The 24,850-nt window shown below is 40.9% G+C and overlaps 1 protein-coding gene and 1 long non-coding RNA gene across 2 annotated transcripts in view; one reads left to right on the top strand and one right to left on the bottom strand.

The window, feature by feature from the left end:
• Positions 1-24,646, bottom strand: part of LOC116866819 — a 46,423-nt gene extending 21,777 nt beyond the window's left edge. The window contains exons 1-2 of the long non-coding RNA XR_004382479.1: positions 24,409-24,646; positions 20,421-20,458 (exon numbers count right to left, since the gene is read on the bottom strand). This is a non-coding gene — a long non-coding RNA (uncharacterized LOC116866819). The remainder of the gene's footprint in view (positions 1-20,420; positions 20,459-24,408) is intronic.
• LOC116866818 (tetratricopeptide repeat protein 30B) lies at positions 17,193-19,845 on the top strand. The gene has a single exon (XM_032855978.1). It carries the CDS (start codon positions 17,193-17,195, stop codon positions 19,188-19,190), a length of 1,998 nt encoding a protein of 665 aa, XP_032711869.1. The 3' UTR covers positions 19,191-19,845.
• Positions 24,647-24,850: the final 204 nt, after the last annotated feature.

The raw sequence follows: 24,850 nt of genomic DNA, 5'->3' as shown, positions 1-24,850 counted from the left end.
TAGTTTCCAATAATGTTGCATGGGGAGATGGCAAGCTCGCTTTAAGGAGAGAAAAGGAGAAACCCCACACACCCAGGAGGCTACTGGAGCTAGTTTTCAGATGGCTTTATCTCTTTAGTAATTCAAATCCTCACTAGCTGATCATCAAATTCACTGCAGTCTAAACTGGCCTATGATATTTCTTCTGTGTTTGGAGTTTATATTAGAAATTAAGATTTACTGCATTTGCAGACCAGTTTTAGCCTTTTCATGAAAAAAAAAATGGAGGCAATAGAGACCCACTTGTCCAATGTGTCATTTTAAACACGGTGGGCAAGCAGAGGGTGGCAGCTTTATTTATCACCACACGCTCGCTGGAGTGCTGGTAAATGGAATTGCTTGCTCTGCCAAGCTCACAGGGAAGAAGCACAGCAGAGAGGCTGAGTTTTTACAGCAGCTCTGTGATCTTGAATTATGAAAGGATTAGACAAGGTTTGAGAGAAGGGAGGCTCTGTTGTTTTTCTTCCTTCTTTTGTGAAGATTTGAGGGTGAGGAAAAGCCTCGAATAAAGACAAGGAAAAAAGTCTACCAGATGATCTTCATTGGAAAATGGGTTGGGAGATTTCTGATTTATTCCTCCTGGTTATTTGCCAAGTCAGAAATCATGATGCAAATAACGACTTCTCTCTCTGGAGTGCGGAATTCATTAGTGTTAGACTTCAAGTCTTGCTGCGTCCCTGAAGCACTTGCTTTCCCCGGCAACCTTAAGGGCCACACAGTATTCCGTTCCATGAATTTGAGAGTTGAACCCCATGTCTGTTTAATGACATTACTGACAACTGAACTATATTTTTTGGAGATGCTTATCTTTTCTCTTTGCTGCTAAACTGTGTCAAATCGAACTGACCTGCAAGCATTTAGATATTTTCTTCAGTGCAGATGCTACAGATACCACTAGTATCATTTCTAGGCCAATCCCTTACTTCTCTCCGCCTGCCTACCCTTTAGACCACAACCACAGGTCTCTGCTTACCTCACCATCCTTGAGGACCTCTGCGAAGCATGTGTCTGACAGAAGCCATCTTCCTGGGAACCTTATTCAAAGGCCTCAGTGTAATGGGAGATTTCTCCCTGCAGATACAACCTTAGCTTACCTCTCCATCTTCCTTGGCAGCTACCAAATTCTTGAACAAGTAAGTCATGCTGTCCCTTATCTCTGGGCCTTTGCAAAGACTAGTTCCTTGGGAAGAAATGCCCATCTGTTAAGGTCAGCAAGGGCTGTCATAACAAAATACCATAGAATAGGCAACTTAAACAACAGACATTTATATCTCACAGCTCTGGAGCCTAGAAGTCCAAGATCAGGGTGCCAGCATGGTCAAATTCTGATAAGGGCTCTTTTCATGGCTTGCAGATGGTTGCCTTCTCACTATGTTCTCATGAGGTGGAGAAAAATCTCTTTCTCTTCTTCTTATAAGGAAACTAATCCCACCAGGAGAGCCCCACCCTCATGACCTCAACCAACTCTACCTCCCAAAGACCCCATCTCCAAATACCATCATATTGGGAATTAGAACTTCAAATTATGAATTTTGTGGGAATACAAAGCATTCAGTTCATAACACCATCCCACCATCAAATAGGCTTTGCTTCAAGACTTAACTTAAATGCTACCTCTGCTGGGCATATTTCCTGAAATGCCTAAGGCTATATTCTCTTACAACATATTGTGTTACCACAGTACTTGTCACACTGTATCGCAACTGCTGATATATCAATAAGTCTTCTCTTGCCAGGCTGAACTCCTTGAGGGCAGGAACTATTAGTCATTGATGGATCCCTACTACTCAACATAATATCATGCATATAGTAAGCATTTAAATGCCTATTGCCTGACTGCATTAGTCAGGATCATGCTAGTTGTTTCAACAACAATGACATTTAAGACAAAGAAATTTATTTCTCGTACACATTAACTGTCCAATGCAGTTGCTTAGTAAGCAGCCTCCCATGGGGTGATTCAGGAACCCAGGCTCCTATATTGTGGTTCCACTATCCCCTAAGACTGTAGAGTACCATTCCAGCCAGCAGATAGGAAAGAAAGGATAGAAACAACACACATCTTACCCAATCACTTCTGCCTGGAAGTGATATGCTTCTCTTCCAATCATGTCCAATTGGTAAGAAGTGGCTCCAGCCACATACAAGGGCTGAGAAGACAGGGGGAGCAGGCTGGTAAATATGATCCCTGATGGAGAGTTGCTTCTAACCACTCCTTGTCAGGGAATGAATGAATCAATGAACAAATGAATGAATGAAATCAAAGATACAGTACAGTGGAAAGAACACAGAAATGCTGGGACCAAGAGGCAAACCATATTAAATCACTCAACACCCTGATGTTATAGGAGAAGAAAACAGTCCACAGTATATAACTGGCCCTAAGCTGTTCAGTGGAAGACCTGGGGTTTAAATTCAGGTGACCTTTGTTCTTGCCCTAGTTTACTGAATGGAAAAGCCACTCCCCCCACCTCTCTGAACCTCAGCTTTGTCATCTATAAAACAGTATTAAACTAAATGGTCCTTAAGATCCCAGCACAGAAAAGGGGCCACAACCAAGACCTTGAAGGTTTGTTCTGAGAATCGACAGTTCATGTTTCTAGGATCACACTTGACAACCAAGAAATGAAAATTTAATCTATTGATCAGTTGTTTTATCTGCATATCCTAAATCATCCTTCAGTGAAATGAACTACATTGTGAAGGTACTTAGAGACAGGCACAGCACTATCCACATACCTTTATTCATCCATAATTAGCCTCAGTTTGGACCTGAAGTTAGTGAGCATGGCCTGACCCCCTGTGCCATTACTCAGGCCAACTTCAGACCATCACGTGGCAAGAACGAGAGTGAGACTGTATCTCAGTTATTTCAGATGAGAATTTGACACCTGATGGTATTCTGATTCTTTTTTTGTTTGTTTTTTAAGATTTTATTCATTCATTCATTTGAGAGAGACAGAACATGTATATGAGTCGGGGGATGAGCAGAGGGAGAGGGACAAGCAGATTGCACTGAGTGCAGAGCCTGATGTGGGGCTCAACCTCATGACCCTGAGACTGTGACCTGATGAGACCATGACTCGAGCTGCAATCAAGAGCCAGAAGTCCAACCAACTGAGCCATGCAGGCAATCCAATGGTATTCTGATTCTTTTTTTTTTTTTTAAGATTTTATTTATTTGACAGACAGAGATCACAAGGAGGCAGAGAGGCAGGCAGGGAGAGAGAGAAGAGAAAGCAGGCTCCCTGGTGAGCAGAAAGCCCGATGCAGGGCTCGATCCCAGGACCCTGAGATCACGACCTGAGCCGAAGACAGAGGCTTTAACCCACTGAGCCACCAAGGTGCCCCTTAACATTATCTTCTTAATGTTCAGAATTCTTCCTTTCTAACTATTTCTCACCATGCATTTCATGCTATTCAGATGTGCTCTAAATTTCAAATTTTAAAACACCTGGGTAGAAAAGATAAGAGAGGACTGAAAGGCATGCTAACTTCATTAGAAGCCCATTTTAGGAAATAAAAATAATAAACGTGAATGACCGAAGTTTTCAAAATGAACTTCAAATGGGAATAAACAAACTTAACTAGTCATTTTTGAGGAGTTACTGTAAAACTTCAAATGTTCCTTAGCCCCAAGACTTTCTTTTAACTATAATGACTTTCTAGATTCTTACTTAGCTAAATGACTTAGGCTTAAATCCTCAAAGTGCACATCAGTAAGAAAGTGTCCTAGAGCTCTTACAAGTTTTATTTTTGTTTAGACCATTACATTGCCTCAGGAGAAAATGAAAGGGTTCCCCAATGTTCTGAAACCTATGTATTCCCATGTAAATGACTCAATAAACATGATCACAGCTTCCTTTACACTTCCCAAACTCCAGGTCCTCTCACTATGAAATCTTGTTCTGACTTACGTGCCTTACGTCCTTGTCCTATTCCCTGCCTACCCCCCGCCCCCATATATCTCTTGGGAAGAATATCACTTCCTGAGGTTGGAAAAGGGTAACACAGAAATGATGCTGCTTTGAAAGTTATTGGCAAAGCACTTCCTAGGTTCAACTTGGCGAGGGAGGCTTTCCCACCCTCCTCCAGCGACCCGCCACTGCCATTTCACACAGTGTACTTTCCACCCCAAATCTGGAGCACTGATCTATAAAGAAGAAAGGGAAAAGCAAGCTGTCTATAGTGTCTTAATTCTTCTTCATGGAATAAAGCAACATGTTACTGTGGCTTTTGACCTCCAGGGGTTGGATTAGATGATTTTCCACATGGTTTATTGCAAAAGGTTTTATTGCACATTCACCTCACAGATCCCCCAACAATTTAATTGCCATAAAAACAGCTAACATATGTGGCAGGTTTTAAAAATGTCCATCCGCCAAATGGATTTGCTTCTCGTGTGGCCGCCCAGAGCTGGCAGCTTTTCCTCCACACACTTCACTAGGGTTCTAAGCAATAGGGTTAGAGAGTCACCCTGAGGAGCTGTAATGAATGTGGCTCTCGGGAGACAGGAGACAGATTCTATGCTTCTACGACCCTCAGAGACATGCCTTGGTTGCCATTTTTCTTTTTCTATACTGGTGGGAGTTTTGCTTGCTTGTGTTTTTTTCTTTGGGAAGTGAGTTTTTAAAAGAACATTCTCTGTGGGCCATCAAATTTTGTATAGTCCTTGATTCTGTGAACACAGAATGACCTAACAGAGCTCACGGCCACTGTCTTCATGGGCTAGTCCATCATATTCTCCCAAGTGTTCTCATTTGCGTGCCACCACCATTATATACCTGTTAGAAACAGAGGGAAAGAGGGGCGCCTGGGTAACTCAGTCAGTTAAGTGTTAAACTCTTGATTTTGGCTCAGGTCATGATCTCAAGGTCCTGAGATCAAGCCCCATGTTGAGCCCTGTAATGAATATCGTGTTGGGCTCCACACTAAATGGTGAGTCTGCTGGAGATTATCTCCCTCCCTCTTCCTTTGCCTCTACCCCTGCTTCTCTCTCTCAAAATAAATCTTCAAAAAAAAAAAAAAAAAAAGAGGGAAAGAAATCTAGCATAATCTATTAGAAGCAATGCAATAATTTCCTTGGTAAGAAGTCATTGACTTTACATCCCATTAGCTAGTAACAATACTAAAAAAACCATATATGGATGCACTTCTCTTTACATAACAGATTTTACTTCTCAAAGTGAGGCTGCCTTCTGAGAAATATTTCAAGGTCTAGTTAATTAATGTCTCCTCCACAGATATCCAATAACCAGGTGTGATTTCTCCCTTGGCCTCTCTTTTGTTACTTGTCATAGATTCCCCTGGCTATTACTGGGCGATCCAAAAAGCAGCCTCATAGAAGTCTGAGCACCATCCTGTTAACAGCAGTGCCCCATCCTTCTTCAGTAGTGGTGACCCTTTAGCTGCCTATAACCTAGCCTGAAGAGGACACTGCCCATCAGAGGAATACCATTATTTATCTCTAGGTGCCAGCAAGATTTCCCAAGCTCCAGGTACCAGAAGAAAGCTGGGGAAGATCAAGCAAGCCCTCCTCCTGTCCTGCTCCCTCAGACCCTAGAATTATCACCTGGCTTAGGAGTCCCATCCAGGCCCAGTGAAGTCCCTATTGGGCAGCTCTATCAGTTTCTGGTTTCAAATGTAATCCAAAGGACCACTGAGGGTCCTTCCTTTCTTTATCCTCCTAGTCCAACTGTCATTTTTGACCCCCCTCTTCTCTCCCCTTTAGAAACAGAACAGAGAGTGGAATATTGCTTCAGGGGCTAGTAGCGGAATTCATTGGGTGGAGACTTGTATTTGTGTATCAAACATGTGGATAACTTTCCCTACCAAACATGATAACTACCAAACATGTGGATAACACTTTGGCTGTAGCAAGATGGTCCATAGGAGATAGGCTGAATGAGACAAGAAGGCTTACAAAATGAGAAGATTTTTGAGTTTCTAGGAGCAGTGCTGGAGGAATATGGGGCCTGAAAAAGGGGAGACACTGGGAGAGATGAGAAGAGATGATGAAAAGGGATGGCCTAGGAAGAGAGCAGGGAGTCTGTAACTCAAGAGAAGAGAAAGTAAGTGAGAAATCCCTAGTGCAGTATATGACTTTTTACAATAGGGATAGCTAATCTTTTCAGTACAAAGTTGTTTATTCTGCCATGGACACCAGATTTTTATTAAAAGGAGCTGACTTAGGGGCACCTGGGTGGCCTAGTCAGTTAAGCAGCCGACTCTGGATTTCGGCTGAGATCATGATCTCAGGGTCGTGAGATTGAACCCTGTGACAGACTCTGTGCTCAGCGCAGAGTCTGCTGGAGATTTTCTCCCTCTGCCCCTCCCCCTGCTCTCTCTCTCTCAAATAAATAAATAAAATCTTCAAAAAGGGCTGAATTAAATTTATTCAATGAAACAAGCTATAGATTTAAAAATGATGAAGATCAGTATTAATTAATGAAGATAATTTTAATTAGCTCAATATATCAAAATATGTCACATAAATAGGCACCCAAATAAACTGAAGTTCTTTTTTTATACACAGCTACATACTGTACCTGGGATAAGAGATAGGGTTTTACTGCTTCTCTTTAACCCAATTATTCTCACATACATCCCCCTCCCCAATGTTACTCCTACTTAGTGCCTTGTGGGAGTGGTATATGGGAAAGTGTAAAGAAAATGAGCATCCTCCATATTTGTATAGTTGTAAGAAATAAAAGTTATGCCAGGAAAAGTAATATTTAAGAGAAGTCCGAGTTCAGTGGAAGTGAAAAATCTGAGTATGACACATTGGGGATGGGATAGCCAGATAAAATACAGAAATACCCAGTTAAATTTGAATTTGAGATAAACAGGTGACTTTTCAGTATATGTCCCAAATCTACTTCTCTTATACTACATGTCCTGCCTACAGTTTTATTTGCAAAAGCTAGCAAACCTGGAGTAGGGGGATACTGAAATATGTTAGTAGTAAAACTTTTTAAGAGCACCTGGGTGGCTCAGTGGGTTAAAGCCTCTGCCTTCAGCTCAGGTCATGATCTCAGGGTCCTGGGATGGAGTCCCACATTGGGCTCTCTGCTCGGCGGCGAGACTGCTTCCTCCTGCCTGCCTCTCTGCCTACTTGTGATCTCTGTCTGTCAAATAAATAAATAAAATCTTTTTAAAAAAAAAAAACCTTTTAATGTCATAGAAGTGATTTGGTACAATTAATGTCTGGGTTAAATAATACTATACAGTTTCAAAAGTATTCTATTTAGAATCAGGCTCAAAGAAAGCCCTTCACTATGAAACACACAATCTGAGTATACCTTTGCAACATCAACACCTTTAAGGAGGTCCTAATGCCATTGACTAACTGATTGTCTAGAAAAAAGTAGCTATTCTGTCTTTAAAGGGAATTGCTAGTTAGACCCTTAAACTTATACAGAAACTAATACTAAAAAGGCAAGTGAACAGCCTCCCTTTTGACTCCCTCCCTATAGGATAAACAGAATGAAATGTAGCCTGGGGACCCCTACCTAAGGAAGACTGCAATTCTCAAGGAGGCCAGCTTAGTCATCAAATAAACAAGCTGGGGGCCCTTTCCCCACTCTCCAACTACCTTGTTTTATCAGGCAGCAATAATCATGCTCTTAAAATGTCCAAATCTTGTTTTAAAAAAGATCTAGGCCATCCACAGAGGGAGAGTGAAAGAATAGAAAATACTTCTCAATTTAAAAAAAAAAAAAAAGGTTATTACGAAGGTGCTTAATAAAATACAAGGTAAATGTACTTAAAGTTATAGCTTAAAGTGAAATGTGGGGAACCTGTTTCATTTTTATTAAAGCTGGATTTATTGCTTTGGTTTATTAGTTTATGTTCTCAGAACTTAATTTCGTCTCTAGATGATTTGCCCAAAGGAAAGCAGATGGGTTAGCTGCGTGTTGGACCATACCAGCTAAGGGGTTGTGATACAGGTATTAACTAACTTTGGCCTGCGCCAGCCACTCCCAAAGAAACAAAAAACATTCCAAAAAATCTTTCCAACTTACTCCCAGCTTCATCAGGATGAACTTTTTATAAAAACATCCCTTTTTATAAACATGTGCTTTTTAACCTTTGCAGTGAAACTCGACCTCTTTCTCTCTCTCCAATCTGCAAGCCTAAATCCCACTCCATCCTCTAAGGCTCCTGGATGGCATCACTCCACTTCTCTAGCCTGTCAGCTCTCAGTAGGGGCTGCACCACTCTCAGGGGGCATTTTGAATATTTGTGGGGATGTTCTTCTGGTATTGTCAGAAGAACATCTCAGAAGATTGTTGTTCTGGTATTGACTAGAACTTATATGCATTAAACTACATACTATTCTACAGAAACATTTTCCCTTTATTTCTTCTTCATATTATAGTAAGGGCATTATTTTATAGTACTGATTTAAAAATTAGGTATATAAGGAAAAGTAAAGGGCCAAGAGCAGCCAAGATGCTTCACTTTTATTATTATTATTATTTTTTTTTTTAGGATTTTATTTCTCTATTTGAGAGAGAGCACATACGTGCATGAGTGGGGGCAAGGCAGAGGGAGAAGGAGAAGCAGACTCCCCTGGGAGCATGGATCCCAATGGAGACTCAAACCCAGGACCCTGAGATTATGACCTGAGCCTTAGAAAGATGCTTAACCAATTGAACCACCCTGGTGCCCTGACAGTTCACTTCTGAAAAAGGAAAGAAAGGAAAGTAGAGAAAGGGATATTGCCCAGCCATATTTGGATTTATAATGGAGCTATAGAAATTAAGACAATGTTGGGTGGGTCCCAAACTTGATAAGCTGACAATGGAATAGAATAGAGAGCTCTAAAACAGGCCTATATACATATAAAACTTTGTATATTTCAGAAAAGCCATGTCAAATTGAGGTACACTGAGAGACTGTTCAACAAAGGGAGCTAAGAAAAGAAGGTTATCCATTTGGAAGAAAATTAGAATGAATCTCTACCTCACAACACACACAATAATCAACTCCCAATGCATTAAAAATTTAAATGAAGAAACAAAACTTTTAAAAATATATGTGAGTATAATGTAGCCATGAAATAAAGAAGTTTTCAAAACAAGATATAAAAAGCATTGAGTATAAAAGAAAAGATTAATAAATTTAAGTACATTAAACTTAAGTACTCTACCTTAAAGAAAGTGAAAAGTTACTAACTGGAAGAAGAAGCCTGCAACTCACATTACTGATAAAGATTAGTAAAAGAGTATACAAAGAGCTCCTAAAAATCGTAAGAAAAACACTAAGAAGCTAATAGAAAAATGAGCAAATATAAGATTGGGCTTTTTGCAAAAGAGAAACTATATATATGGCCAATAAATATGAATTTTGACAAGATGAAGTATTAGAGAGAATGTGGATTTCTAGAATCTTATATATGCTGCTGCGGGGATGTAAATTAGACCAACTATTGTGGAAAACAGTTTGGGTTATGTACGACACTAAACATCCAAATACTCTAATGACACAATAATCCCACTTATAGGCATATATACAAAAGAAGCCTTGGACCTGTACACCAATGAGCATGTACAAATATGTACAAATATGTCACAACTTCACTTTTCAAAACAGCAAATATTGAGACACAATCTGAATGCCCGTCAATAGGACAGTAAGTAAGTAAACCTGGAATGTTCACAGAATGGTATATAACAGAGTAGTCAAAACCAGTGGACTGCAGCGACATGTGCAAAAATACGGATGAATCTTAGAATTATAACATTACAAGAGGAGATACATGTGAATACTTTTGATAAAGTTAAAACAACTAAAATAAAAATATGTTCAAGAAACTCATATAGATTCAATGAAACTATATAGAAATGGAACCAAGATGGGGTGTCTGGGTGGCTCAGTCAGTTAAGCACTGACTTCAGCTTAGGTCATGATCTCAGGGTCCTGGGATCAAGCCCTGCATCAGGTTCCTCACTCCAGGGGGAGTCTGCTTGTCCCTCTCCATTTCCCTCTGCCCCTCCCCCAACTCATACTCTTGTCTGTCTCTCAAATATATAATTAAAAATCTTTAAGTTAAAAAAAAAAATGGAAGAAAGACAACACCAAACATGAGATTCAGGATTTTGGTTAATCAGGATGAAAAAGATAAGAGGATGGGTTGGGAGACATCTCCAGAGTCAGATGTAGGTTATGGTAAAGGTTCTACTTTTTATGTTGGATGGTGCCATCACTGGTGGTTTTTACATTATTAAAAATAGTTAAACAAATAAACAGAAGACTAGAAGAGGACCATGAATGGACCAATAATGGAGATTATGTCAGTGATTAAGGATTATGACTGATCAGTTCATGTACCTCCTAAGACGTTTTTAAAAAGAAGAAAAAAGGGAAGGAAAAAAGGAAGAGAAATTATTTGTATAGGATGTTATATATCATATACAAATTTCATTTCAAAACAACAAAGAGGGCCTTGGAAAATATTTGTTATAAAAGGGAAGCGCAGGGGCGCCTGGGTGGCTCAGTTGTTAAGCGTCCACCTTTGGCTCAGGTCATGATCCCAGTGTCCTGGGATCGAGCCCCACATCGGCCTACATGCTCAGTGGGAAGCCCGTGTCTCTTTCTCCCCCTCCCCCTGCTTGTGTTCCCTCTCTGGCTGTCTCTCTCTCTGTCAAATAAATAAATAAAGTCTTGTAAAAAGGTGGGGGGAAGGAGCAAGGTATCTATGATAGAGCTATACACCACCACCCTAGCCAAATGCTGGTTTGTTTTTACTATAAACTCTGAAGCTCTAGGTCATATTGTGCCAACTCGTTAGGTACCACACATATTGCCTGGGTTGTGGTTTTTCAATGTACTTAAAGTATCTCCCCTGGCCGATGAGTTTCTTGAAGACTCTGGATTCTCCACAATAATTTATTGAATGAACAAAATATACTATTTAATTTTGTGCTTTAATTTCCTGAAGAAGCAGGTTTAGTGAAAACACTAATTTACACCAGATCATTGCCCCTCCACTTTCTGGAGTTTATCAGGCACTCAGGAATACAGCATCTGAAATGTTGGGAGAACATCTATTCCTGGACGCAAATGTTTAACTTAGTTTGACCCATAGTTATTCAAGCCTAAGATACGCTAATTCCCAAGGAATCTCAACAGCTCCATTTCTGTAATAAAAAATAGTTAAAATATAGTAAGTACCTACTATGGGCCAGATGCTTTGAATAACCTTGAACAAAGAAATTATTTTCATCCCTGTATTACTAATAAGGGAACTGTTAATCAGCGAGGTTAAGAATCTTTTCCATGGGGACGCCTGGGTGGCTCAGTTGGTTAAGCGGCTGCCTTCGGCTCAGGTCATGATCCCAGCGTCCTGGGATCGAGTCCCACATCGGGCTCCTTGCTCGGCAGGGAGCCTGCTTCTCCCTCTGCCTCTGTCTGCCTGTGCTAGCTCGCTCTCTCTCTCCCTCTGTCTCTGACAAATAAATAAATAAATAAAATCTTTAAAAAAAAAAAAAAAAAAAAAAAAAAGAATCTTTTCCATGGCTACAATGTTGGCAATGGCAAGACAGGGATTTGACTTCATATGGTTTTATGCTGAACTAGCATGTCTCTTTCAAATATGTTACTGCCACCTGGGGAACTTTTCATGTCTTCATCAAGTTTTTGTTTAGTTCTTTGTTGTTGTTTTTGTTGTTGTTGTTTTTAAAGGTCCTTTACAGATAGAAGGCAGGGTCTGCAGGGTTCCATTTGCAGAGGCCAGAGAATATAAAACCATTTCTAAAGATTAAAAGGCAGAGAAAAAGCAAAGGACCCCTCTATGCATAGAAAGCCAGAGGTTAAAAAAAAAAAAAGCACTTGATGTGCTTATAAAACAAAATAGTGTTATTAAATTATTCTAGGAGAAAATGACTAAATCAGTTGAAGTTTCTGTATCATCCTCAAATTCTACCACCATTAGCTAGCAACCATCCCTTTCAAAACCATTTGAACTTTCAGTCTAAAGACATTCCCATACATGCAGGCAGCAAGAATCATGAGAATGAATGACCATATCTTACATGAGACAGAAACTCTCACTTAGGAAGCAAAGCCACTGGGAGTTTTATTTTTTGCACAAGGAGGTTCTGCTGAGTAAAACCCTAAACAAAGAAGGGAGAAAAAGTGCCCTGAATCTTTGTAAGGGTCTCAGGAAGAGATGAAGGGAAGCCATTTAGGAGACTTATCGAAGATCCGGGAGAGAGATGGTGGCAGAAAGCAGAGCAGCAGTAGCGGAATTCTGAGAGAAATATACAGAGTTGGTATATTTCAAAGGCAGATTGTTAGAACTTTATTCATTGGATTCGGGAAGTACAGCACCAGGAGGCTTGAAGGAGAGATTTGGTTTCTGAGTTGGGTTCCATGGTCCACCAGCACAGGCCCTGGGAGTGTGTTCCATAACTCTCTACAGAGAAAGCCTAAAAAATACTACAGTACTTTTGAGACAATTAGATGGGTGGTTGTCAAAACCATCATGGATGGCTCTCTAGTACTGTAAGCCAGAAAATGCGCTCAAAAGCTGATGACAACTTTCTTTGATAAGAATATCATCTTCTGGGGGCACCTGAGTAGCTCGGTGGGTTAAGCCTCTGCTTTCAGCTCAGGTCATGATCCCAGGGTCATGGGATCGGGCCCCTTATCTGGCTTTCTGCTCAGCAGGGAGTCTGCCTCTCTGCCTACTTGTGATCTCTGTCCATCAAATAAATAAATAAAATCTTTAAAAAAAAAAAAAAAAGAATAGCATCTTCTGGGGCACCTAGGTGGTTCAGTCAGTTAAGTGTCTGCCTTCAGGTGAGGTCATGATCTCAGGGTCCTAGGATAGAGCCCCACATTGGGCTCTCTGCTCTGGGAAGAATCTGTTTCTCCCTCTCCTTCTGTGTGCATGCTCTCTCTCTCTCTCAAATAAATAAATAAAATCCTAAAAAAAAAAAAAAGAAAAAGAAAAGAGAATAGTATCTTCTGACCATGGACTTCACAGACCTTTCCCACCCAATTTATTATTTTCATGGCTAAACTGCGGAAATGAGAACAAGCATATGCCATATCTAACTAGGAAGGGCAACAATCTTGGGAGAAAGAAGTGATACTACAAATCATTTCTTGCCTCTTACAAATGTGAAAAAATGCTCAAATGAAGTGATTTGGGTACCAGTCCTATCAGTGCATTCCACAGCACACTCTAACCCTAGGGAATAAATCTTCCAAGGGTAGTACCACCATTATGGCTACCCTGCTAATTCCTTTTTCTAAACCATGTTTTGTGATCTCCCTAATAAATTAGTTTGGATATTAACATCATAAACCTCAAAATAGAAATTATTTGATCAAAAGCAAGATATATGAAGAAGGAAACATATTATGATATAAAATATTAATAGAGCTGGAACTACCAGAGGAAAAAGATTAAGTCTCAGTGAGGTTAAATTTCTCACCATCTGAGCCTAAATGTGCCCAAGTGTGGCTTCAGCATACAATCTTTTCCGAGAGTCTTAAAAGATTGAACAGATGCTCCTAAAGGTCGGTGAACTGCATTACAACTTTTGCACTAATTTATTCTTTTCTTCCCCGTTTATGGGTGATAGGTGAGAGGTGGTGGAAAGCGGGTCAGTTCTATCATCATCAACAGACACACGGGGACAAAATATCAAGCTGGACTCCAGAGGAATCAATCTGGCTATCCTACAGAAAATGGCCCGGACTGGATGGGAAACAGAAATAATAACTTGGCAAATGGTTTTGCAGAAGGTCTTCCTTTATCAGGGAAAATGTTTAATCATAACTGAGGTTGAAATACTCATAAAATAACAATGTTTACTAAAAAGAAGTGGTTATTTTTACAAGTTAAATAAGAAACAGTCATTTCCAATTAGCCTTATAAGAGAATGCCAAATAGAATATCGATGGGATTTAATCATCTCGTGTTTTGGCAGGGACAAACATGAGCACATGGAAGAGCCAAATATCATGCTTTTAGCTCCTATACATTTTGCCTAAATGAAATTCTTCTATATGGTCAACATGCCTCTGCTTATGCAGCAAAATCCACCCTGAGTCCAACTTCATTTTCTCAGATCCTAGTTTCTTTCAATAAGGCACTGAATCATTTTATTGCAACCGCCAAATGCTTTCTTATTGCTAGGAATGCTACGATACTCTTACTTTCTGATACATGTTCCAGCTTTCCAAGATTTTGCTGGAAACAAAATGAACCTTTATGACATTTTATAATATTCCACCCCATTTACTGCTTTCCAGAATTTCTGTCATTAATTAAAGGGCCTTCTTTCACTACTGCCCCCCCCAAACTAATGTATTCCCCAACTGCCTATCAGAGACTAAATAAAAGTCAGTCTATCACAGCAGCAGTGATGGTCATGCCAATTTCACAGTGTGATTTGTGCACTCATTTCATTTTGAAAATGACCCTGCCCTCCATCTGTCTAAACCGAATGTCCTGCTTTTTGCAAGCCAGGCCTCAGGAACAGTAGCACAGGAAACAAGGAGAAAGACACAGAGCAGCCCCCATTCTGCCCCCATCAGCTGCCTCACCCACAGACAGGTAGCAACACAAAGAGGGGACCCCAACTGATGCCTAAAGAGATCAGGGAAATTTGGCGGAGAGCAGATAGTCCGTTTTTCATCCGTTTCCAAGAAGCCATTTGAAGGTGAATGTTTTCATGATACAACTCTGAAACACATGAAAAGATATAAAAGGCAATTTCCCATTTCTATGTTCTGTCATTTTACCTTGATTTAGTAGCAAATTACCAAAGGTAATAACTTCATACTTAAGAACTTAAAATATATTAAGATTTCAAAATATTGAGCCTTTTGGATAATTTTTTTTTCAAGAGTTAAGTGTCAATCAGGCAGCCATAAAGGAGAAGACACCCTATTTCTGATCACTCAGCCACACTAGCTAGCATCCCTCAAACCGTGTACCTCCTTTGGTTGAAGACCAGAAAAGGCTGAAGCCAGAGACTGGGTCGGAAGAAGCTTTTGAGTAGGGTTATATAGAGGTCTTCTCAGCTGTTTTTTCAGGGAATCTTGAGTGGCCCAGAGATCCCCCAATTCCTCTGAAATGGGTGCAGTTTCTCCTTTTGCCAGTATTCATACAGTGAAAAGCTCTTTGTCTGGTTCCATCTAGAAGAACACAAGTTTGGCAAATTTCTCAGCAAGGGAAAAGAATGCTCAAGTACATGAATCAGTTGCTTGACAGTATAGCATCCAGATGCCTTACTGAAATCTCTTTTTAGCTGTAACAGGTGACTAGGAACTACACTGCCACCCACCAATCACTTCCTTAGATCTGCTAACAGCTGCAGCTCAGGCCAGAAAGTTCCAATTTTACTGCCCAAACCAAGGTGATTGTTTAAATGGGAAAAATAACAAGCAAAAAAACAAGGCACTAGTATTCCCTCAAAACTGGGCTCTTAGGTAATACATACATTGAATTAATTCAATAGTCTCTCTTTCCTAATAACTTAGCTTTTGGATATCACGGCTCAGCTGCTTTTTTTTTTCTCTCTAATAAGCAGAATACAAGATGATTATTAAGCTTAGAGATAATCTATATGAACAGTTTAATAGAGTGCCCTGCAACACAGCTGATATTGGCTCCAAAATGAATTTATAGAACTTATAGGCTACAATACTACTGAGGCAGGTAAGGGATTTGCATTGAAGTCTTTAATTACATAGCAAAGACATGTTTTTACCTGAACTATGTTTAGCTTGGATTGTAGTGAAGCCAATGGAAATCTGAAAGACTGTGTCAGACTATGAAAGAAAACCCCATTACCCCAGAGGCACTGTGTATGATATTCATATCTTATAGCTATTTTTTTTTCCTTTAGAGAGGGACATACACACACAGCAGGAGAGGAGAATCTTAAACAGGCTCCACAACCAGTGTAGAGCCCAACATGTGGCTCAATCCCACAACCCTGAGATCATGACCTGAGCCAAAATTAAGAGCCACCCAGGCACTCCATAAATTATAGCTAATTTTATTATCTTAAGAACTGCTGCTACCTCACTGGGGTAAGCCAGTTGTGTCTTTTGCTGTTTTGTCTACCTTTGTCTCTAATTTCTGACTGAAAAATTATATTCATCTCTCACAAATTTTAGTCTCCACATCAGTATAAACTATGGGCATGTTTTTTTATTAGTGATCCATTATAATTGTATAAGATAATTATGTCCCTAGTTTTCCACTGTCCCATGAGGGACAATATTAAATTCAAAAGTATTTACACAGATATAGCCCAGAGGTAGTAACATGGAATCTAGAGCATCTATTCCAAATATATGACAAAAGAACAAAAGAAAGTCCAGGATTTTTTTGTACTGGAACAAATTTCCAGAGATCTTCAAACTAGGAATCCGAGGTAAGAAAAAAACTGAAGTGTAGGAAATTTTCTTTTTATTTTAACTGAAATAAAATCCAATCTTTATCAATGATATCCAAAAACATTAAAGCCTGACAAGTACATGAATCAGCCTCTCTCTCTCTCTCTCTCTCTCTCTCTCTTACACACACACACACACACACACACACACTAAGTAGGTTTGGAGAGTTAGAAGAGTTAGTGCAGAGAAACTTGGTCGTGTTTTTATTCTCATCCCACCTTGGAAAAGACCAGCTCATAGATTTTCTCCACCGTCTTTCTATGGTAGTGAAATTTGGAGGTTCAAGGCAGAGGATAGCGCCAAGTGTAAACGCTAACGAAAAAAGTCAGAAAAACCTCACCGCCTGAAGACTGCGCGTCCGCCCGGCGGAGACTACGCCTCCCAGCATGCAACGCGGTCACGACCTTGGCAGCGGCGCGATTGAACCAGAGCATGACGGGAAGTGGAGTCTCGGTCTCTGAACTACCCAGAGCAGCTTCTTCTTTGGTAACGCCGCTCACAGTCTGGATCCTTGGGGACAGCCCAGACATGAAATACTCAAATTAGTGACTCTTTTCTAACCATAGTCTGGTCTTCCCCTGCAATGTAACATCATTGGGAATAGACAAAAAAAAAAAAAGAAAAAAAAATCACAAAAAGAAAACAAACCTAACTATTCTTTGTATCTTCCGCTTCCGGCGGGCTCGTTGCCGTGGTAACCAGCACGCACTACCACGGCGGCGGTTATGGCCGGGCTCAGCGGCGCGCACATCCCCGATGGGGAGTTCACCGCGGTCGTGTACCGCCTCATCCGCGACACCCGCTACGCCGAGGCGGTGCAGCTGCTGGGCGGCGAGCTCCAGCGGAGCCCGAGGAGCCGCGCCGGCCTGTCGCTGCTGGGCTACTGCTACTACCGCCTGCAGGAGTTCGCGCTGGCCGCCGAGTGCTATGAGCAGCTGGGCCAGCTGCACCCCGAACTGGAGCAGTACCGCCTGTACCAGGCCCAGGCCCTGTACAAGGCCTGCCTCTACCCAGAGGCCACGCGGGTGGCCTTCCTCCTGCTGGACAACCCTACCTACCACGGCCGGGTCCTCCGCCTGCAGGCCGCCATCAAGTACAGCGAGGGCGACCTGCCCGGGGCCAAGAGCCTGGTGGAGCAGCTGCTGAGTGGGGAAGGGGGCGACGACAGTGGGGGCGAGAACGAACTGGACGGCCAGGTCAACCTGGGTTGTTTGCTCTACAAGGAGGGACAGTATGAAGCCTCGTGTGCCAAGTTCCTCGCGGCCCTCCAGGCTTCGGGCTACCGGCCTGACCTCTCCTACAACCTGGCTTTGGCCTATTACAGCAGCCGGCACTACGCCCCGGCGCTCAAGTACATCGCCGACATCATTGAGCGTGGTATCCGCCAGCACCCGGAGCTAGGCGTGGGCATGACCACCGAGGGCATCGACGTGCGAAGTGTTGGCAACACCTTAGTTCTTCACCAGACTGCCCTGGTGGAAGCCTTCAACCTCAAGGCCGCCATCGAGTACCAACTGCGAAACTACGAGGCGGCCCAGGAAGCCCTCACGGACATGCCACCTAGGGCAGAAGAAGAGTTAGACCCCGTGACCCTGCACAACCAGGCACTCATGAACATGGATGCCAGGCCTACCGAGGGGTTTGAAAAGCTGCAGTTTTTGCTCCAGCAGAACCCCTTTCCCCCAGAGACCTTTGGCAACCTGCTGCTGCTCTACTGTAAGTACGAGTATTTTGACCTGGCAGCCGATGTCCTGGCGGAGAATGCCCATTTGACCTACAGGCTGCTCACACCCTATCTCTATGACTTCCTGGACGCCATGATCACTTGCCAGACAGCCCCAGAAGAGGCTTTCATTAAGCTGGACGGGCTGGCAGGGATGCTGACTGAACAGCTCCGGAGACTCACCAAACAAGTACAGGAAGCAAGACACAATAGAGATGATGAAGCTGTCAAAAAGGCAGTGAATGAGTACGATGACATTCTGGAGAAGTACATTCCCGTGTTGATGGCCCAGGCAAAGATCTACTGGAACCTTGAGAATTATGCAATGGTGGAAAAGATCTTCCGCAAGTCTGTGGAATTCTGTAATGACCATGATGTGTGGAAGCTGAACGTGGCTCATGTCCTGTTCATGCAGGAAAACAAATACAAAGAAGCTATCGGTTTCTACGAACCCATCGTCAAGAAGCACTATGACAACATCCTGAATGTCAGTGCTATTGTGCTGGCTAACCTGTGTGTGTCATACATTATGACAAGTCAGAATGAAGAGGCCGAGGAGTTGATGAGAAAGATCGAGAAGGAGGAAGAGCAGCTGTCCTATGATGACCCAGACAAGAAAATCTACCACCTCTGCATTGTGAATTTGGTGATAGGGACGCTCTACTGTGCCAAAGGAAATTATGACTTTGGTATTTCTCGGGTTATCAAAAGCCTGGAACCTTATCATAAGAAACTGGGAACTGATACCTGGTATTATGCTAAAAGATGCTTCCTCTCCTTATTAGAAAACATGTCAAAACACACGATCATGCTTCGTGATAGTGTTATTCAAGAATGTGTCCAGTTTCTACAACACTGTGAACTTTATGGCAGGAACATACCTGCCGTTATTGAACAACCCCTGGAAGAAGAAAGAATGCATAGTGGAAAGAATACAGTCACATATGAATCCAGACAGTTAAAAGCTTTGATTTATGAGATTATAGGATGGAATATATAGTTATGTCTGATAATGTCTTTTATCATAATAGCTTTATATATCTTTTATAGTTGTATCTATATTTAGCTATCATCTTTACATTTGTCACATGTTAAACTTTGTACATTTGAAAATCATATTAGATTAACCTTATTTTAACTTTGACCTAGAAAGATACATGAAAAATTATTATTTTTACTTTAACTTTTTTACTTCTTTCAACTTTAACCTAGAAAGATACATGAAAAATCTAAAACTGAATTGGGACTCTGTGTTTATTGGAACTTGTAGTGCCCATGTTCCTTCTCCTTTTTTATCAGTTGTGCTTGTCTGTATTTAGAGTGACCCCTGTACGGGGATTACAATTTCCAGCACTATCTTGACACGATCAAGCCCAGAACAAAGTAGTTAACATAGAGGATTTCTAGGCTTTTAGTATTAAGTTTTAGGGATTGTGTGTTCTATTCTCACAAGTTACCCTCGTATTAATTTAAAATGCACACATGTTGCATAGAGTTTAGGATGTTTTGGCAGGGTTTTTCTGTAACCAGAATTCCTTAGGTGATAAAAGTTCTTGTTTTCTTAATGGACCAGATTCAGTGGGAAATCTTGTGCCCTTAACAAAATTACGGTGCTATGGTATAAAGACAATAAACAATTGCTAAAAAAACAACTTTACATAGTTTTCTTTTGTTCCATTTGTTAATATGTACATATGAACAAGATACACGTTATTCTTTTTCATAACTTTGCTCTCATTTATGTCTAGACAGTGACTAAAAGCAGAGGTACCCTAAAAACTAACTTTAAAAAAAAAATTTTATTTATTTGACAGATCACAAGTAGCCAGAGAGGCAAGCGGTGGGGGGGGTGAGGGGGAGCAGGCTCCCTGCTGAGCAGAGAGCCCGACATGGGGCCAGGACCATGAGATCATGACCTGAGCCAAAGGCAGAGGCTTAACCCACTGTGCCACCCAGGTGCCCCCTAAAAACTTATTCTTAATTCCTACCTACTTAGGATAGGTTAATGCTGGAGTTGTTTCTGTGTTGTAGCCTCTCTGGTAAGGAAAAATCTACACCATTCCCATGACCCCACCCAACTACTTTTCTACCTCTATCACGGATGAAAAGTTCTGAAACCTTATCTGGTAGATTCATAATACCCACAACGTTCCCAAGGAGAACTCTAGTCATTCTGCTTAGGCATTTTATTTTATGAACCATATATGAGCTTTACTATTTGTTTACCTACCCTTTATCCATAAATGTAACTGTCAACCCCAAGTTGACCTGGTTCAGAAAGTATTAGGTTGAATTACATGAAATTGCTGTTCTTCAAAGTTAATTGACCTGCAAAACTAGCAGTTTCTCATGGTTCAATCTGATAGCTTTCATGTAATAGTGAATCCCTGCATTAATGAAATGACGATTTTTTTTCTTCCAGGAGAAATCCCTATGTGCAGCATAAACTCTTTGCAGCATGACTTCCTAGGTGCTCAAATTCTATTAGATCTGTTAGAAAATTTGGCCTACCATGAAGTCCAATGGTTTTAAATTTATAAGCATTTTTCATCTTAATTATAATTACGTATAATATCATTTACCATAGATGTTTGATCCCACGTTTGGAAGACAGTTCATGTTTAATGACTTCAGTGCATCCCACAGCATGATTCTATCTCTGGGAAATGGTCTTCATTTAACAACTTTTATACTAAAAGTATTGCTGCTGCTTTGTGCAGTAGCTCTATGCGCCTCTCAATCTCCATAGTCCCTTAAGATTAGGAAAGTAAATGAACTGAAATCTTATTTTCAACAGCCATGTTAAAATTCTGATGTTTTTGCAGCTTTCTTCTATTTTTTTTCTTTAAAAAAAGTAAAAAAAAAAAAAAAATAAGGTGTAAGTAACGTTAACCACCCAAAAGCAAATGTTTTCCAGATTCCCTTTTGCAAATAGCCTGGCCTTTATTCAGTCACATTTTATTTACCCAGGTGCTGTGTGTTTGTGGTTTGCATGTATGTGTAATTTAGCTTTCCAGAACATAAAAAGCTTTTCAGAACAGTTTTAACCCCTTGCCACTGAGCAGCTGGGATTTCCTGGTTAGTAATGAATCAGGAAATCCTGACTGCTCCTACCTCTGAGTTAAAGGAATAAAGGTCAATCAAGGCATTTATCCCCTTCCTTACCCAGGCTCTCTGGAGAGGAACCCCTCAGACTGACAGACTGCTGCCTGGCAACAGCAAAGACTCTTGAACCACACCTACGGAAGCTGCCCTGTCTTCTGAACATTAGAGGAGACTGAGGACATTCCTAACTCTTCAGACGTTACTGTCCTTTATTTTTAGAATATATATAGAGAGATGTATATTTATTTATTTATTTTAAGATTTTATTTTGTCAGAGAGAGAGGGAGCACGTGCACAAGCAGGGGAAGCCACAGGCAGAGGGAGAAGCAGACTCCTGGCTGAGCAAGGAGCCCAATGCGGGACTGAATCCCAGGACTCTGGGATCATGACCTGAGCTGAAGGCAGACATTTAACCAACTGAGCCACCCAGGTGCCTGAGGATATATTTCTTTTAAATGCACCTTGGAAGTACTTAGCTCTGCTTATTGATACTATGACACTAACAAATGACTTCACAATGCCTGTATTTTGCCATTTAACTGAAGGCTTTCATCCCTAAAACTCTGATGAAGTTTTGTTCTATGCTCTTACAACATTATGTATTAAGTGCCAAAAGCACTTTTCTTTTTTTTTTTTAATTTCATTACTTTTATCAACATATAATGTATTATTTGCCCCAGGGGTACAGGCCTATGAATCGCCAGGTTTACACATTTCACAGCACTCACCACATCACATACCCTTCCCAATGTCCATAACCCAACCACCCTCTCCCTACCCTCCCACCCCCCAGCAACCCTCAATTTGTTTTGTAAGATTAAGAGTCCCTTCTGCTTTGTCTCCCTCCTGATCCCATCTTGTTTCATTTTTTCCTTCCCTGGTCCCCAAACCCCCCACCCTGCCTCTCAAACTCTTTGTATCAGAGAGATATAACTGTTAAAAGCACATTTCTTGACAAAAAGATTTCTGTATATTTCTAAAGCATTTTACTCCTTTTTCTTCATCATGTCTGCATGGTATATTTTACAGGAATCAAAGATTAAATCCAGTATTTCATAATCCTAGTCAACCCCCCATCTCCACATATTCAGAATATAAACCTGTTCGTACACAAGTAGTTATTTTCATTTTCTCAGGCATGAATAAGAACTTGATCTTTCCATGCAGAACAACCTGCAAGACTCCTTTGATCAGTGACATGACTGCCTGCCAAAGGATTCCCATTCCTCCTGACAGCCTTCTCTGAATCTGGCCTCAGCTGTGGCACGAATATTCACACTAACTCCATCTGTGAGGTCAGATGCATAGTGATTACCTCTGACCTACTTATAAGAAGCCAAGGAACCAGGAGAACTGTGGGGATAGAGAGCGGTCATCGGGCAATGAAATCATAGGAGATGATCACAATCTCTCTCTGCAGAGTGAGACAGGAATACAGAGGTATGGCCTCCCAAACCTCAGAGGAGCTCCTCAGATCAAATCCATATAGAACTGCCAGTGATAGGTTTGGCCCCAGATTCTAACAATTTGTTTGTGGAGGGCTATGGGATTGATGCCCAGATAAATAAGCTTACTAGAAAATGTGAGATAAAAAAGGATAAATGACTTGAAGGGGAAGCTTTAAGGGAATAACTTTCTGACCCCTCTGTCCTGTAATCTTGGCTTGGGCCTATTTCCACACTGGAATACGGAGGGTTAGTTAGCAGTGCTGAAAGTCTGTCCAGGTAAGTAGGGTATAGCTATTTTTTTTTTTAAAGATTTTATTTATTTATTTGACAGACAGAGATCACAAGTAGGCAGAAAGGCAGGCAGAGAGAGAGAGAGAGAGAGAGAGAGGAAGCAGGCTCCCCGCTGAGCAGAGAGCCCTATGTGGAGCTTGATCCCAGGACCCTGGGATCATGACCTGAGCCGAAGGCAGAGGCTTTAACCCACTGAGCCACCCAGGCGCCCCAGAGTATAGCTATTTAAAGTACCTAATTTTAAAAGGATAACATCACCAAAGCGAAACCTTTCATTTCAAGTGAACGCCAGCATTTTGAATATAAGTTTTTGTCTTAGGTTCCTTAGTCTTTTTCTTAATGGCTATAGGTCTAGATCTAGAAATACCTTGGAGATTGTGGTTTCTTGATGGTATTCTCTGACACACTAATTCTAGCAACGGTGTGACTTGTCCCTCACAATCTACCGTTCACTAACTGCCTCTTATCCTTTCTCTTGTCTCTGGGACTAAAGTGACATTTGGGTTTTTTTGTATTCACTTACTGAGCTGTACCCAGAGTATTAAACAGAACATTTTGTGAAGAGCCAGTAACTCTGGGCTCTTGGCTGTCCAACCACAGAAGCAGAATGACTGTAACTACCAGATTCTAAACTTACACTTTCATTCTAGCTATAAAATACACGCAACTTTTTTAGTATCCTAATGTAGCTCAAATCCTTCAGCAGCAACTTTAGTCCTTAAATTAGCAGTTTTAAGCAATTGTGACTTTCCATAGATGGGCTCTAGATTATAATAAAACATTTCCTTAATCTTAACAGTTCTTTCAATTTCCAGTCTCTTTATGGGAAGGTATAGAACTTATAGAAACAGGTATTCTTACATTTTTAAGTGAAGCTCAAAGGAATACAGCATTAAAGCTCTAAAAATGCAAATTTATTAAGGCCATCAAATACAGCACTTCCTTTATAAGTTCCATATTAAACCTACAAAGGTACCAATAGAGGACTTTCTGGATTAAACATTTACAGAGCAAAACAGTATCTGAGACAAAAGACATCCTGGTATTTTCTATGCTGTGTAGTCACGAAGACAGTGGCCTCCACTTTGTAGCTAGGAGAGACCATTTCCTTACTTATGCCCTCCTGCAAAGGGCAATGACTATTTATATAGTCTATATGTAGAATATATATACAATCTACTTTAAAAGCAGAAATTCTGTATATGTCATAGATACTGAGTACAAACAGCCTAGAGCAGTGAAGCAGCCAGCAGAGGCACTGGATTTAGTCAGACCCACTTGCCAGTTACTTACAAACAGTTGATGTTACTCAGCCTCACTAAACCTCAGTTATTTCACCAGTAAGGAAAAAAAAAAAAGGATAACACCACTCACCTCACAGGATTGTTATAACAATCATTACCTCTTGTCTAGGGTTAAATCTCAGCACAGTGTCTGGCTAATAAAGGATGAATTAAAAAGTAAATTAGTGATGCAATCATCATTTCTAGGGTAGTATTCAGCAAAAATATCCAAACTTAATCAGAATCACCAAGTTAGAAGGGACCTTAGAGATTTTAATTTTACAAAAGAAATTGGTTCCAAATAGGGAAAATGACTTCTAGTTGGTAGAGGAAAATGGAACACACTCAAAATTCCAGAACAGAACTCTTTCCATTGTGTTCTTAGGCTTTAGAACCCCATCCTCTCTTTTTTTACAGCTTTATAGTGACAAAACCTCAATTTTTAAAGAGTAGTTTCCCAGGTGTACTGTGGATACAACGAGGTACAGAAGATGTGACGGAACTGTGTAAGAATGGATTTAAGAGGTTGTACA

Source organism: Lontra canadensis, unplaced genomic scaffold (assembly GCF_010015895.1).
Source record: "Lontra canadensis isolate GAN:19392208 unplaced genomic scaffold, GSC_riverotter_1.0 scaffold11, whole genome shotgun sequence".
In the NCBI taxonomy this organism is placed as follows: Eukaryota; Metazoa; Chordata; class Mammalia; order Carnivora; family Mustelidae; genus Lontra; species Lontra canadensis.
This window is presented reverse-complemented; position numbering and strand designations above follow the sequence as displayed.